At 41.9% G+C, this 14,534-nt stretch overlaps 1 protein-coding gene across 1 annotated transcript in view; it reads left to right on the plus strand.

The window, feature by feature from the left end:
• The window catches only part of LOC136865462 (uncharacterized), an 84,221-nt gene extending 70,046 nt beyond the window's left edge, over positions 1-14,175 (plus strand). Inside the window, exons 3-4 of the mRNA XM_067142408.2 lie at positions 12,097-12,229; positions 13,603-14,175. Of these exons, the coding sequence (XP_066998509.2) occupies positions 12,097-12,229; positions 13,603-13,611 (142 nt within the window). The 3' untranslated portion in view covers positions 13,612-14,175. The remainder of the gene's footprint in view (positions 1-12,096; positions 12,230-13,602) is intronic.
• The last annotated feature ends 359 nt before the right edge of the window (positions 14,176-14,534 follow it).

Raw genomic sequence — 14,534 nt, forward strand, 5'->3', positions numbered from 1 at the left:
TCGTCAAATCGCAGCCGATACCCATAGGGATGTGTCCACGGTGCAGCGCCTGTGGCGAAGATGGTTGGCGCAGGGATATGTGGCACATGCGAGGGGTCCAGGCGCAGCCCGAGTGACGTCAGCACGCGAGGATCGGCGCATCCGCCGCCAAGCGGTGGCAACCCCGCACGCCACGTCAACCGCCATTCTTCAGCATGTGCAAGACACCCTGGCTGTTCCAATATCGACCAGAACAATTTCCCGTCGATTGGTTGAAGGAGGCCTGCACTCCCGGCGTCCGCTCAGAAGACTACCATTGACTCCACAGCATAGACGTGCACGCCTGGCATGGTGCCGGGCTAAAGCGACTTGGATGAGGGAATGGCGGAACGTCGTGTTCTCCGATGAGTCACGCTTCTGTTCTGTCAGTGATAGTCACCGCAGACGAGTGTGGCGTCGGCGTGGAGAAAGGTCAAATCCGGCAGTAACTGTGGAGCGCCCTACCGCTAGACAACGCGGCATCATGGTTTGGGGCGCTATTGCGTATGATTCCACGTCACCTCTAGTGCGTATTCAAGGCACGTTAAATGCCCACCGCTACGTGCAGCATGTGCTGCGGCCGGTGGCACTCCCGTACCTTCAGGGGCTGCCCAATGCTCTGTTTCAGCAGGATAATGCCCGCCCACACACTGCTCGCATCTCCCAACAGGCTCTACGAGGTGTACAGATGCTTCCGTGGCCAGCGTACTCTCCGGATCTCTCACCAATCGAACACGTGTGGGATCTCATTGGACGCCGTTTGCAAACTCTGCCCCAGCCTCGTACGGACGACCAACTGTGGCAAATGGTTGACAGAGAATGGAGAACCATCCCTCAGGACACCATCCGCACTCTTATTGACTCTGTACCTCGACGTGTTTCTGCGTGCATCGCCGCTCGCGGTGGTCCTACATCCTACTGAGTCGATGCCGTGCGCATTGTGTAACCTGCATATCGGTTTCAAATAAACATCAATTATTCGTCCGTGCCGTCTCTGTTTTTTCCCCAACTTTCATCCCTTTCGAACCACTCCTTCTTGGTGTTGCATTTGCTCTGTCAGTCAGTGTATAATCAGAACGAATGTTTTCTCAGATCTTACATGCAACATTACTGGCTCGTAATTATCCGTGTTATGTGTATCACCCTTTCCTTCTATACAATGGGACTACTATAACAACTTTCCGTTCATATGGTATAGCTCCTTTATGCAAATAGTAATCAAATAGGTCCTACAGATTCGCTACTATATCCCAACACCATCCTTCGCCGTCCAACGGTTTTTCTACACCGTAACTCAGGAACGCAGGGCAATCCCTGTTTAAAAAGTGTTCTGACCAGGTGGACAGAAGAAATTCCGAGAGGTATCACCTCAGGGCGAGCTCATCGTCAGTCGTACTGTACTTCCTCAGACGACCGTAACACCATTCTTCGTTATGCATCGCTATTCACCTTATCGTCCAGCTACCACTACAGCAACGACCACGACAGCCACTACCACCACCGCCACTGACTTCAGTCAAACAGCTACAGCAGCTTACCACTCAGCCATAATGTCTAGTTTTGCCGCTCCTGACTACCAGGCGAGATTTCTTCCCACGACAACAGCTTCGCTGGGGGACAACACTACAGCTCACTTCCAGTTTAAGAGGTTTTCTCCACAGTCTGCTCCGGAGAAAGAACAAGCCCCAAGACGCCTTGCTCTGGACCCGAACCCTGCACCATCGACAGACAATACAAGTGCACCTCCGCAGTCCATGGACGCCATCAATCAGCCCATTTCTGCCAATTCTCCACCCACCACCACTACCCCTTCTCCACTCGAACTTTCATCCGTATCCGGCACATTTATTCCGTTTGCTCCAACCTACCCCCTCAGGAACGTATTCATTTCTACTCTCCAATCCTGCCCCCGAGTTCCAGTCTCCCAACGCCATCTTCTCCACCCTGCTCAGATTTAATATGCGCCGTGAGGATATAGCGGACATCTGACGAACAACTGGAGTCATCATTCAAATTAATGGGGACATCGCGGCCACTCAACTCACCACTGCAATAGGAGCTCACAAAATTGGATCAACTCCCCCTTTTCAAGTCCTCTCTCCTCAATCCATCAAAACTCCCCCGTCCCCAACACGCTACCGCCTTCTCAGCTGTGTAATACGAGGCGTTGAGCCCTCTATTACAGAAGAAACAATAATCTCCGAACGTCACGCGGAAGGCATCCCAGTCAAGAAGGCATTCAGAATTAAGAACTACACGGGTCCCACCTATATGGTGAGAATTCTTCTGCCATCGCCCGAAGATGTCGACCGTGTTTTGGCCAGCGGGGTCTCTATACATGGACACCACCATAAAGTGGAACCATCTCGTGCCCCACCACCTCAAGCCATCCGGTGTGAGCACTGTCTCATCTACAATAATCATACCACCATTCAGTGTACCGCCAAGACTCCTAAATGTGGACATTGCAATCAACATCACTCTACACCCAGGTGCCCCAACACGCATCAACCCCCGCAATGCCATACTTGTGGGGGTAATCACGCAGTGTATTCTCGCCGCTGCCGTCGCCACCCTGCACCACCTCGAAATCAACCAGAACTCATAGCCCCTATCAGAACCATTGATCCACCTACGTCACCTAGCCGTTCCCTTTTTCAAATACCTACAGTAGAGGATATAATTCGTTTTGTCACCATTTCGTTACTAAATAATATATCCATCCCTACAACCGTCCCTTAGTCCTCACTCACTTACAAACCGCAGCAAACCAAACATTCAATCTTCATTTTCTCACCTCCCATTCCGGCCTAAATTCGTATTTCAACTTTACTCCCTTAGAAACCCTTGTCTGAACACATCCTCAGCCCCCTCAGCTCATGCACCCACATCATAGCATCGCATCCTCCCCACTATTTTTAATCACCGACTACACTTACATCCTGTTAAATGTCGTCTTGTGAGTGCATCACGAATTTAATGTTACTCTTCACATATTGGCCCCTCTATCTTCAGAAGATCATCATGGCGAAGGAATCAACGGAAAATTTCTAACCAGTACTGTGTTAAACTTTAGAACTTCATACATGACTGTAAAGATAAAACACATTAATTTATGTTCATATCCCAAGTACTGTCAAACTGTAGACCATATTTATATATCAATGTACATCAAAAAAAATTATATGCCCTCCCCCATATACTGTAATAAAGCTATCCCGCTTTCACTACCCCGGAAATTACAATGCCATTCCCTCCACCTCACCTATCCATCACTCCTTCCATACCACACCATCTCTCATGGCCAGAGAGAGGGTGTTGCCCTCTAGGTGGCCCGCCCCACCCCTTCAGGGTGGGGAATGAAAACATTTGGAAAAATCCCAACCCATTGCCTTTAGTACATGCCCAAAAATCTTATCCGTTCCAACTGCTTTTATAGTTTTCAACTTTTTAAAAAATATTGTTATTATCATAGGTAAATTTCAGCATTCCTATATCTCGCAACTAGCAAAGTGAATGCTGAATGCAGTCCTTTCAGCATAACTAAAACATTATATCTTATTTTCTTTTAAATGTCTAGTTTCTGTGTGAGACTTTCTTAACAGTTTCAAAACGCGTGATTTTCCATTGAATTATTCATGCATGGCCTTACCTAAAACTTTTTTTTCTTTTTTTCTTTTTCATTATTGACCTTTCATTCTTAATGCAATATTTTGCTCAGCACTTCGTACTTCTACGAAAGTGTTCGTCTGAAATGTTTCTAGCACTTCTAGAAAGTTGAGTAAGTTATATGTGGATGATGATGGTAGAAGTTTATATTAAAATGACATCAATGTGGGAATGGGAAACATAGAAATCAGTGGACATGATAATGAAGCTGAACACATCCAACGGGACCGTTAACCTGATATCCAGATACCTGATCGTATTCCAAACTTCCCACCAAACAAAAACAAACAATGACAATGACAGCCACTAGTCACAATGATCAAATCCGAATGGAAGGATTCGCCTGCTACCTAGAAACAATCAGTAAAAATTAGACAAAATTAACTTCAATCCATAAATAAATTATTGATTAAATAACTAGTTTTCCGAAATCAACATTAACAAAGAAATCTTTTACACTGAATTAATAGCAGTTCAATCAGTGCTTTATAATAATGCTAATACATTTGTACTCATGGGTCAAACGAATTCTGGAAAATCCATGTTCATACAATCAGATCTAGAGAAGGAAATAGGACAGGATTTCCCTATAACCAGTTACAATCAGCAACATAAACATTATTCTAAGAACCACTGATTGACAAAACCAACGCTGGAACTTGCAAACTCCTAGAAGAGGCTATAATTCCAACGGACATTCAGAAAAAGAAGACATACACAGATTTCCTATCTTTTTATCCACAATAATGAACTCACTTTATGGTGGGGATTTTCCGAATACGCAATCATCGAACAACGAATCAACTTCAACACTACGATTCGATATTCATGGAGATAATGGCATTAATCTACCACCTTTTCTACATTTAAATGACGACTTCTATTTAAAAAATCTTACGATGGGAACCCGACCAATATAACTACCTGATTTCCCAGAAACATCCCTCAGCGAAAGAGGGACCGAAATAAACGAACACATCCGTAGATACTCGACCGTTTACGAACAATGACGGTCGAAGTTTCCGACGTGCTTTACGTGCCTTTTAGGGTGCGTACTCACTGGCGAGCATATTCTGAGCCGCTCGCGAGCACTGCTTGAGGCATTTGCGCGCGAGCAGGATCGATCTGTGTCTTGTTTCCATCAAAAGATGTCTCCTGAGCAAGAAAATCTACTTTTCCAGTACTGCAACTACTTTCCTCTTTGCTTCTTTCCCTCTGGTGTGACCCCAAGAAAGATTTTTTTTTTTTTTTTTTTTTTTTTTCCGCGGGTCATCCAATTGTACCAATATCCTGCCATGCATCCTCTTTCACATTATTTTTAAAGTGATCCCAATTTTTTTGGGTCCCATAAAACAGAATATACCCGATAAGTGTCTATCTTCATCCGACCACGCCGCCACGCCCGCAAGATGCTCACTAGTCACATACACACTTGCGTGCTCGTTCTTTTGCCGTCCACACTGAAATGAAATGGCGTATGGCTTTTAATGCCGGGAGTGTCCGAGGACAAGTTCGGCTCGCCAGATGCAGGTCTTTTGATCTGACACCCGTAGGAGACCTGCGCATCTTTATGAGGATGAAATGATGGTGAAGACGGCACATACACCCAGTCCCCGTGCCAGAGAAATTAACCAATTATGGTTAAAAATTCCCGACCCTGCCGGGAATCAAACCCGGGACCCCTGTGACCAAAGGCCAGCACGCTAACCATTTAGCCATGAGCGCAAGCATCCCTTTATGCTCGCCTAGAAAACCGACTCCAGTCGGCTCAAGACCGAGCGGCTCAACGAATGCTCTCATTACGCTCAGAACCCCGTCTACACTTGCGAACACGGTAGTGCCGCTCAACTCACAATATGCCCGCAAGTGGGTACGCACCTTTAGAGCGCAACAGCTTTAACTTATGCGGTGGCGCAGTGGCTATCGCCGCGGTTTCACACTTTTGCGCCCCGTGTTCGAATCCCGGGTATTTTTGATGATGATGATGCTTGTTGTTTTAAGGGGCCTAACATCGAAGGTCATCGGCCCCCCGGGTATTTTTTGTTTCATTTATTTACGTATGTCCTTTGGCGACTATTACACGAATATTTATCAAGTTAGTGGATACAAGCGCGTTATGTTGATTGTAAAATTACAACTTAGGGTTTCACAATAAGGGTTTTATGTATTTATTATAGTCCGTCTCTATGATGCAGTGGTTAATGTGATTAGCTGCCACCCCCGGAGCGTAGAGCTATCCACTCTACCCCACTAAGTGCCGAGGTTACGGATACTGGAAGCCTTTTCCTTCCAACCCTCCAAGGGCCTTCATGGCCTGTACGGAGATGACTTTGCTTTTCTTTCTTGCCACCCCCGGAGGCAGGGGTTCGATTCCCGGCTCTGCCACGAAATTTGAAAAGTAGTACGATGGATTGAACGGAGTCTACTCAACCTCGGGAGGTCAACTGAATAGAGGTGGGGGGAGAGGGGTTCGACTTCTACCTCAGCCATCCTCGAAGTCGTTTTCCGTGGTTTCCCACTCCTCCTCCAGGCAAATGCCGGGATGGTACCTAACTTAAGGCCATGGCCGCTTCCTCCCCTCTTCCTTGTCTGTCTCTTCCGATCATCCCATCCCCCCACAGCAGGTGAGGCCGCCTGGGGAGTTACTGTTCCTCTTTCACAGTTGTATCCCACCGACGCAAAGTCTCACGCTCCAGGACACTGCCCTTGAGGCGGTAGAGGTGGGATCCCTCGCTGAGACCGAGGGAAAACGAAACTATATAACAACAAACACTACAATATCAAAAATGGCTTTCACGGCAATTGTTAAGATCTGCGGTCGTGAAAGCCATTTTTGATATTCTAACTCCAAGGGGAGTAATACTTTTTGGAAACGGAGAATTCACTTCTCCTTTAGCAGGTTAGCAATCCCTATTTGCTAACACGGCGGGACCATGCGCTTGGTCTGCCACTGCTAAGCAGAGTCCTGGAGGGGCGTGCCAGTCCAGCTGACGAGCCCAAATGGCACGTCTGGGCGAAACTCTGCAAAACGCACACGGCCTAACTACCTAAAAGCTGGTTCTATTCCTGTGATTGTAACACTACAATAATTTTAAACTGCATTCAGACATGCCCTAATTGCAATATGACCGAGCTCGAGCTGAAGTCGCTTAAATGCGGTCAGTAACCAGTATTCGTGTGATAGTGGGTTCAAAACCACTGTCGGCAGCCCTGAAGATGATTGTTTGTGTTTCCCATTTTCACACCAGGCACCTTAATTAAGGCCACGGCCGCTACCTTTACACTCCATTCCCTTTCCTGTCCCATCGTCGCCATAAGACCTATCTGTGTCGGGGTGACGTAAAGCAACTTGTAAAAAAAGAATTACAATATATTATTAATACACGCAAACAGAAATGAAAATTGCAATTAAAATTTGCAATTTGCAAGAACCATTCAAAGATTACACAACAAAGCTAAATGCGTAGACAGATTATTATTATTATTATTATTATTATTATTATTATTATTATTATTATTATTATTATTATTAGCCTATTATTATTATTATTATTATTATTATTATTATTATTATTATTATTATTATTATTATTATTATTATTATTATTATTATTATTATTATTATCAATTTAGGAAGGCTCGGCTTGTGCCGGTAACATAACGGGCTGACTCGGCCTAAGCAAGGAGTCACCCTCTTGATTATGAAACTACAGGTACATATATGTACAAATATTTACAACAGAAATAATTACAACATATACATTTATACAATAAATACAAACAACTTCAGACTTCTTATGTCCCCGTTTTGGGAATCTGTTCTTCAGTATTACTGGAACTGCGGCCTGGAACTTCATGCTGTTTGACGTGAGTCAGAGGAAAAGTCGTTCCTAGGAACTTTCTCACAATGTGGCAAGTGCTCAGGAGGGTGGCTTTCTGTAGTTCTACGTACAGTATGTGTGATGATGCAGGTTTAATGCGGCCAGAGAGCTGTGCAAGCATTTTGGAATAACACCGGTACATAATATTACTATTGGAACTGTGGTGACTGACTCTAGTTTCCACAGGCGTATTTCTATTGCCAGTTCTGTGTATTTTGATATCTTTGTGGCTATTGTTGTTTGCAGATTGGAGGTATTTGGACAAGCAATTTCTATAAGGGATGCGGATCTTTTTGATTTATCGATTAGAATAATATCTGGCCTATTGTTGCTGAGCGTGACATCGGTTATGACTTCTCGGTCCCATAGTAGTTTATATGAAGAGTTTTCGAGAATGGGTGGAGGTGTATATTTCCAATATGCAGTTGATGACTGAAGAAATCCACATTTTACAGAAAGTTTCAGGTGAATGATTTTTGCTACCTGATCATGTCGGTGCTTATAATCGGTGTTGGCCAAGTGTGGGCAACCAGAGATGACGTGCTGTATGCTCTCTGTAGTTCTGGAACAGCGGCGGCAGTTGTCTGAGACAACTGTTGGATCCTTCATGATAAATCTACGGTAGTTCCGTGTAGCAATTACTTGATCTTGGATGGCCAGAACAAATCCTTCTGTTTCTGGGAAAAGACCGGAGTAGGTCAGCCAAGCGTGCGACGCAGGTTTGTCGATATGAGGCTGATCCAGTTCATGGGGGTATTTCCCGTGAAGAGGTTTTCGCTTCCACATGGCCATGTTCATCTCTCTTGTAGGTGGGGTAGAAACAGGCATTTCTGGCGACGACAGATTGAGAGGTGTATAGTTTATATCAGCTATGCAAACAGCATGATGAAGACACGATGTATCAGCTCTCGAGTGGAAATATTCTCTTAGACTTGATATCAGATTGCTATGTAAATTGACAATGGATAAAGAAGCCCCTACCACCTTCTGATCTCGGGAGTGTAAGACGTTCGGTTGCAGATTTAGGATGGTGTATATGGTACCGGGTGAGTGAAACTGCTGTTTTCGTTTGTAACTGCTGAAGTTCTGTTTGGGTCCATTTTATGATACCAAAGGAGTATGTGAGCAGTGGTACGGCGTACGTATTGACTGCTTTGGTAAGATGTTTAGCTGTCAGTTTTGATGATAGTACCTTGTTGAGACGTGTTATATATTGCTGCGTGACATTTCTCTTGATGTCGGCGTGTTTCATACGAGTGCTTATTATTATTATTATTATTATTATTATTATTATTATTATTATTATTATTATTATTATTATTATTATTATTGTACCGGGCGGTACACCTCCACTCCGCTAATTTAAAATGTGCGCCAGTTGAAACTCCTCTGCTGGAGGAAGTCTGAACTTTATCTACGCTATTAATTCTCTACTTTCTCAGAAGATGTCACCACGTGGAAAATTTTGAGTTTTTGAACTGTGTCATTTTTGATGTGGTTTTGTTTCACTTGAAGTAAGAAGTGTGAACTTTCTCTTCTAGAGGACACTACTGAAGATCAACAATAGTGCAACCTAGTGCGGAGTCAAAGAACTATTTTGTTGGAGAAATTTTTATTTCAAATGTTTGTTCTTTGCTAAATTTTTTTTAGTTATTGTTTAAGTTGGCTGTATACCCCTCTCTTTCCCCTTGTTTTGCATTTAACCAATCCTGAATTTCTTTTAGTAATTTCCGACCAATCCGATGTATTTCCCCCCAACTTGGATATGTTTCTGTAACCTAGCCAATAAAATAATTGTGGGCGGGTGTTTTCATTCCCCTAACGCCTAGAACCTTCCACGAGAGGATATAAACTGCTGATTTTTGGGTCTCTGCGCCACTTCTGTTCCATCTTTCAGTGTGTTAAGTACATAGCAGGGGGCGGGAAGCGCCTCTTTCTTCGGCAGCGGTCAACAACAAGGTAATGGCCGATTAATAACTTCTTTCTTTGCTAGCTCAGCAGTTTAACTTTCGGGGCGGGTTCTAAGCGTTCAACCATGTAACCTTTTCCTAAAATGTAACTACTCTTTTCATATATTCTCTTTTAAAACGACATATCGGGATAGAGAGTGCTTAACCCTCTCGAGCTCCCACTCACATCGTCTTGAGGTGAACTTATTTTTCTCAACCAATTCTTCCGTAATGTAATGTAAATTGCTATTAAGTCACCTCTGTAGTATGGGATTAGCCCTTGTATTAACGGCCTAGTGCCAAGTAGGTCTTAAGCAAAGTGTATTAGGAGTGCAAGTTCGCCTCCTCTCAAATTGTATTTTAGAGGTCATGTATTAACCTTCTTGTCATTTAACAGACCTCAGTAGGTTGGGTATTTTACCCCTGTGTATATGTCCTTTGAGGACAGCTTAAAGGTGGAGTTCGGAGTGGCCTATGATAGGCTTGTATTTTAGGGGGAAGTTGCCCTTTCTTGAAAATTGTGTTTCTGCCTCAAGGAGGCTTTTGGGTGTAATTGGAAGCAAATGTTTCTGGCATGTTTGGGGGTTTTCGGCCCCTTTGTTGTATGGTGTTCATTGTAAGGTTGGGCTCATTGCTCAAGAATTATGTTTCTGACTTTTGAAGCCCCAAATGGGGTACCTATGTAAATGTATTTTTCAATCGTGTTTCGGCTACTAAGTACCTGTTCTATTTGTTGTTACCTAATTTTGAAAAGAAAATATAACCTTGTTAAATTTTAAAATTAATTTCACTTTAGTAGCTTGAGACCTATTCACCACCCAGCACCTTCTTTCATGCATAACTACCACAAAAACCCGGTAACAATTATTCTTATTATTATTATTATTATTATTATTATTATTATTATTATTATTATTATTTCACCCTAATATGCTCTAATAGAAATGAAAACTGCCGCTTAGTTCTTTCTTCTTCTCTCTTAATCTGCTTACCCTCCAGGGTTGGTTTTACCCTCGGACTCAGCGAGGGATCCTACCTTTACCGCCTCAAGGGCAGTGTCCTGGAGCTTCAGACTCTGAGTCGGGGATACAACTGGGGAGGATGAGCAGTACCTCTCTCAGGCTGCTATGCTGAACAGGAGCCTTGGTGGGGGATGGGAAGATTCGAAGGGATAGACAAGGAAGAGGGAAGGAAGCGGTCGTGGCCTTAAGTTAGGTACCATCCCGGATTTACCTGGAGGAGAAGTGGGAAACCACGGAAAACCACTTCCAGGATGGCTGAGGTGGGAATCGGACCCACCTCTACTCAGTTGACCTCCCGAGGCTGAGTGGACCCCTTCCCAGCCCTCGTACCACTTATCAAATTTCCTGGCAGAGCCGGGAATCGAACCCGTGCCTCCGAGGGTGGCAGCTAATCACACTAACCACTACACCACAGAGGCGGACGCCGCTTAGTTTAATGCTGAAATATCGAAAGTGTTACTGTACACAAGGATAACACACGAATATAGTAGGCAGGATACTATCTAAAGTAGGCCTACTACACTACAATTCTCAACTGCACTTAGGCGGTTTATAATTCTTTTTCTGCCTGCTCACTAACACAAGAGAGATTTTTACCCTACCAGACAAATATTACGCAATGATACAGTAGCACGGTAATTTCTGATAATATAACTATAGGTACACTACAATGATTCTAGCATTTAGACGTATCCTAAATACAATTGGTTAATTGAAACAACAGACATTTAGTTATACTAAATCTATATTATAAACTAATTCTCGTTTTATTCCTACAACTAACAGAAATGGAAATTGCTCTTAAATGCCAGAATATCCCGGGTGCAAGTATAAATTACGCCGGAGACTTGAACTAACTACTCAGAACTAAAATTAAGTTTCGAAATACCGAAATCAGCTGACTACTTTTTTTCTTGACTAAACTATACCGTACCCTTTTCCTCGACCGTAGGTAGCTAACAATGAAATATTTGAATACGAAGAGTGGCAATAATTATTATGTGATACCAATCAGAGAAAATCCTGAATGATAGTGCCAGTAGCAATTTCGTTTTTCTTTTATAAATTGATATGGCCACTACTTTTCAATGTAGGATACTTCATGAACTACCTTTATAGGAAATATATTTTGAATATGAATTCCAACTAAATATCATGTATAATTTATTCCTCGTCGTAAGTTGAAAACGTTAGAAACGAGACCTTGAGAGGCAGTTGATCCTGGGTTTCACTCGGCCTGCACGAGAAATTAGTACCAGATTGATGCCCGGGGGTTTGTGGGGCTATGATCTTAACTACTGTAATCCCACTTAGCGCTAAGATTTCAATTAAGGGAAACGTTTACTTTCTATTTTTTCCACAGGCCTCCATGACCTATAATGAAGATGGTTTTGTTTTCCTTTATATTAATGGTGTTTGTAGAATCATTCATCAGTTTGTGATTTAAGGAGAATGCGTTGATCAATTCACACTATTCAACAAATATGTGTACATCCAGGTTGTAATTTTTATTTCCATGATCTGTTAAGCATCTTTCTATTTCTTTCTTTTTTTTAGAGGACGTCGCCGACGTTCGGACGATAGCATGGCGGCGGAAACACTTAGCGATGAGGAACTGAGTGATTTGTTAGATGTTCTTCGGCGTCCGGTGCGTCCCGCATGGCTTCCGGATTGGAGTCGGGCCTTAGAGGTAAATAAAATGTTCAATATACGTTTCTTTAATTGGATACTTCATTAATAAAAGCACAAACATAAAATACTTGCCGTTAACTAGGCCTACTCTTGATTGAGAATTACTACAAACTTCAAATGTTTCTTAATTTTTCTTTCGGTTTTAAAGTACTTAATATGTCGACCATTGTGAGTTGCATACTTTGATGGAGGAGATAAATTTCAATAGCATCAACGAATTCGGAACTTCTATTTTCTTTTTTCCCTTTTACAAGTTGCTTTACGTCGCACCAACACAGATAGGTCTTATGGCGACGATGGGATAGGAAAGGGCTAGGAGTGGGAAGGAATCGCCCGTGGCCTTAATTAAGGCACAGCCCCAGCATTTGTCTGGTGTGAAAATGGGAAACCACGGACAACCATCTTCAAGGCTGCCGACAGTGGGGTTCGAACTCACTATCTCCCGAATACTGGTTACTGGTCACATTTAAGTGACTGCAGCTATCGAGCTCTGTTCGGAACTTCTGTACCTTCTGTCCTTTCAGTCATTTCGGACAAATACCATACGTTTCTTTTGAACTGCTCTGATCCATAATCCAGTTTATCACTTTCACCCTTCCTTCATACATTGTCTACAAATTCGTTTAAATTACTTACAGGACCTTGCTAAAGAATTCCGTGGTTAAGCTTCCTGACTTCCTGAACTCCAAAATTTAGTTTGGCATTTGTTTCTCATTCATCCCATTTAATTTGTTCGAAGAATATCAGCCAGTTTTTCTCCATTACATCCCGCAACTACGAAAGAATTAGCTACCGGTACTTTCTGTAGTCTGGTCTTATACATAATTACAGCTACAGATACAACAGATTCCGTAGTGACACATATTATCAGTTTCTATAAAAACAAATATGAAGGACACTGATGACCCAGCGGTTTCAACATATTAATATGAATCAGTAACAATACGTTTCATCTTTTTAAACATTAAAATAATTATATGTAACGTCAATATATTGGTACATGATTTTCTGAAGCACGTAAGGCTAATTAACATATCAAATCACTTATAACATTTAACAGCAAATACTAATAGAAATCTGAAGTTCAGCACATGTCAAGCTACTTCCTTATAAACCGTACTCTTTATTTTACAGAAAATCTAATACCATTATAATGTTCACAGAATACATTTCTTTAATTAAGTTACATTCTATTCGTCCAATATGTGTACCTATATCTCTTTTTCGACACCAACATTACTTTTACCTAAAAGTGATATGAGAATGCTACAACATCTCTAAAATTTACTTTGCCATACTGTACTAATAAAAAGACAGCTGTGAATGGCATGGGTTCATTCTTCTACAAAAATATTTTCTTTCCTTTTTCAGGTGCAGTGAAGTTCGCAACGAATGAAGTATTTCCATCATCAGTGTATGCATGTGTCATCTCTGTAGGCAACTTCTCAAGAGACACCAAACCTGTGCTTTAGCCATACACAATAATATCGAGGGCTCTAGAAAGAAAATGACAGACATTGCTGATTTATCTTCATTCTCATTTCCATTTATTTATTTATTATTTCATTCTTCATTTAATTTATTTCAAATATTTATTATTTTTATAACGTCATTTTCATATAAATATGTACTTAAATTATAAATCCCATGTTTTATTCAGTATCTAAGTTCACCATACAAATGATCAAGCCATTGTTGTATTCTAGTCAACAGATTTTAGTATTATACGTTAACATTTCCGTAGTATTAGCTTTGAATGTGTGATCTGTGTGCATGTGTACATGTATTATATGTGTGAAACTTTATGCCTATTATTTATCATCAAAAATTATTTAATGTCTCGTGTGGAACAAGAAATCCCCTATTTAATGCAGATCATTGTATGTATTACTTCAGTTCATAATTGCTCAAAAATGAAAATAAATGTTTACTCTAATTAATGTATCTGATTGGACTTCAGTGTTTTTGCTTTTGTACCTTTCAGTCATATTTCAATAAATGTTTTTCATTGTAATGTCTGAAGTGAACATTTGTGTCCACGTTTTCTTTTCCTTTAAGCGAATGCAATTTCCCATGCCATAAATCATTCCTCAACACTACAAAATACCCAAAAAATCACTTAATACAAAAATATTAACACATTATGACCAAAACCTTTTGATAAGTTGCGTCAAAGGCAATTGAGCAAATAATTCCGTTTTTTAAAAACTCTAATCAATGGCTCCAGATGACAATATAGGCCGCTTCCTTTCATATCCCATCGTCGCCATAAGACCGATCTGGGTCGGTGCGACGTAAAGCAG

This window comes from Anabrus simplex, chromosome 1 (assembly GCF_040414725.1).
Source record: "Anabrus simplex isolate iqAnaSimp1 chromosome 1, ASM4041472v1, whole genome shotgun sequence".
Lineage (NCBI taxonomy): Eukaryota > Metazoa > Arthropoda > Insecta > Orthoptera > Tettigoniidae > Anabrus > Anabrus simplex.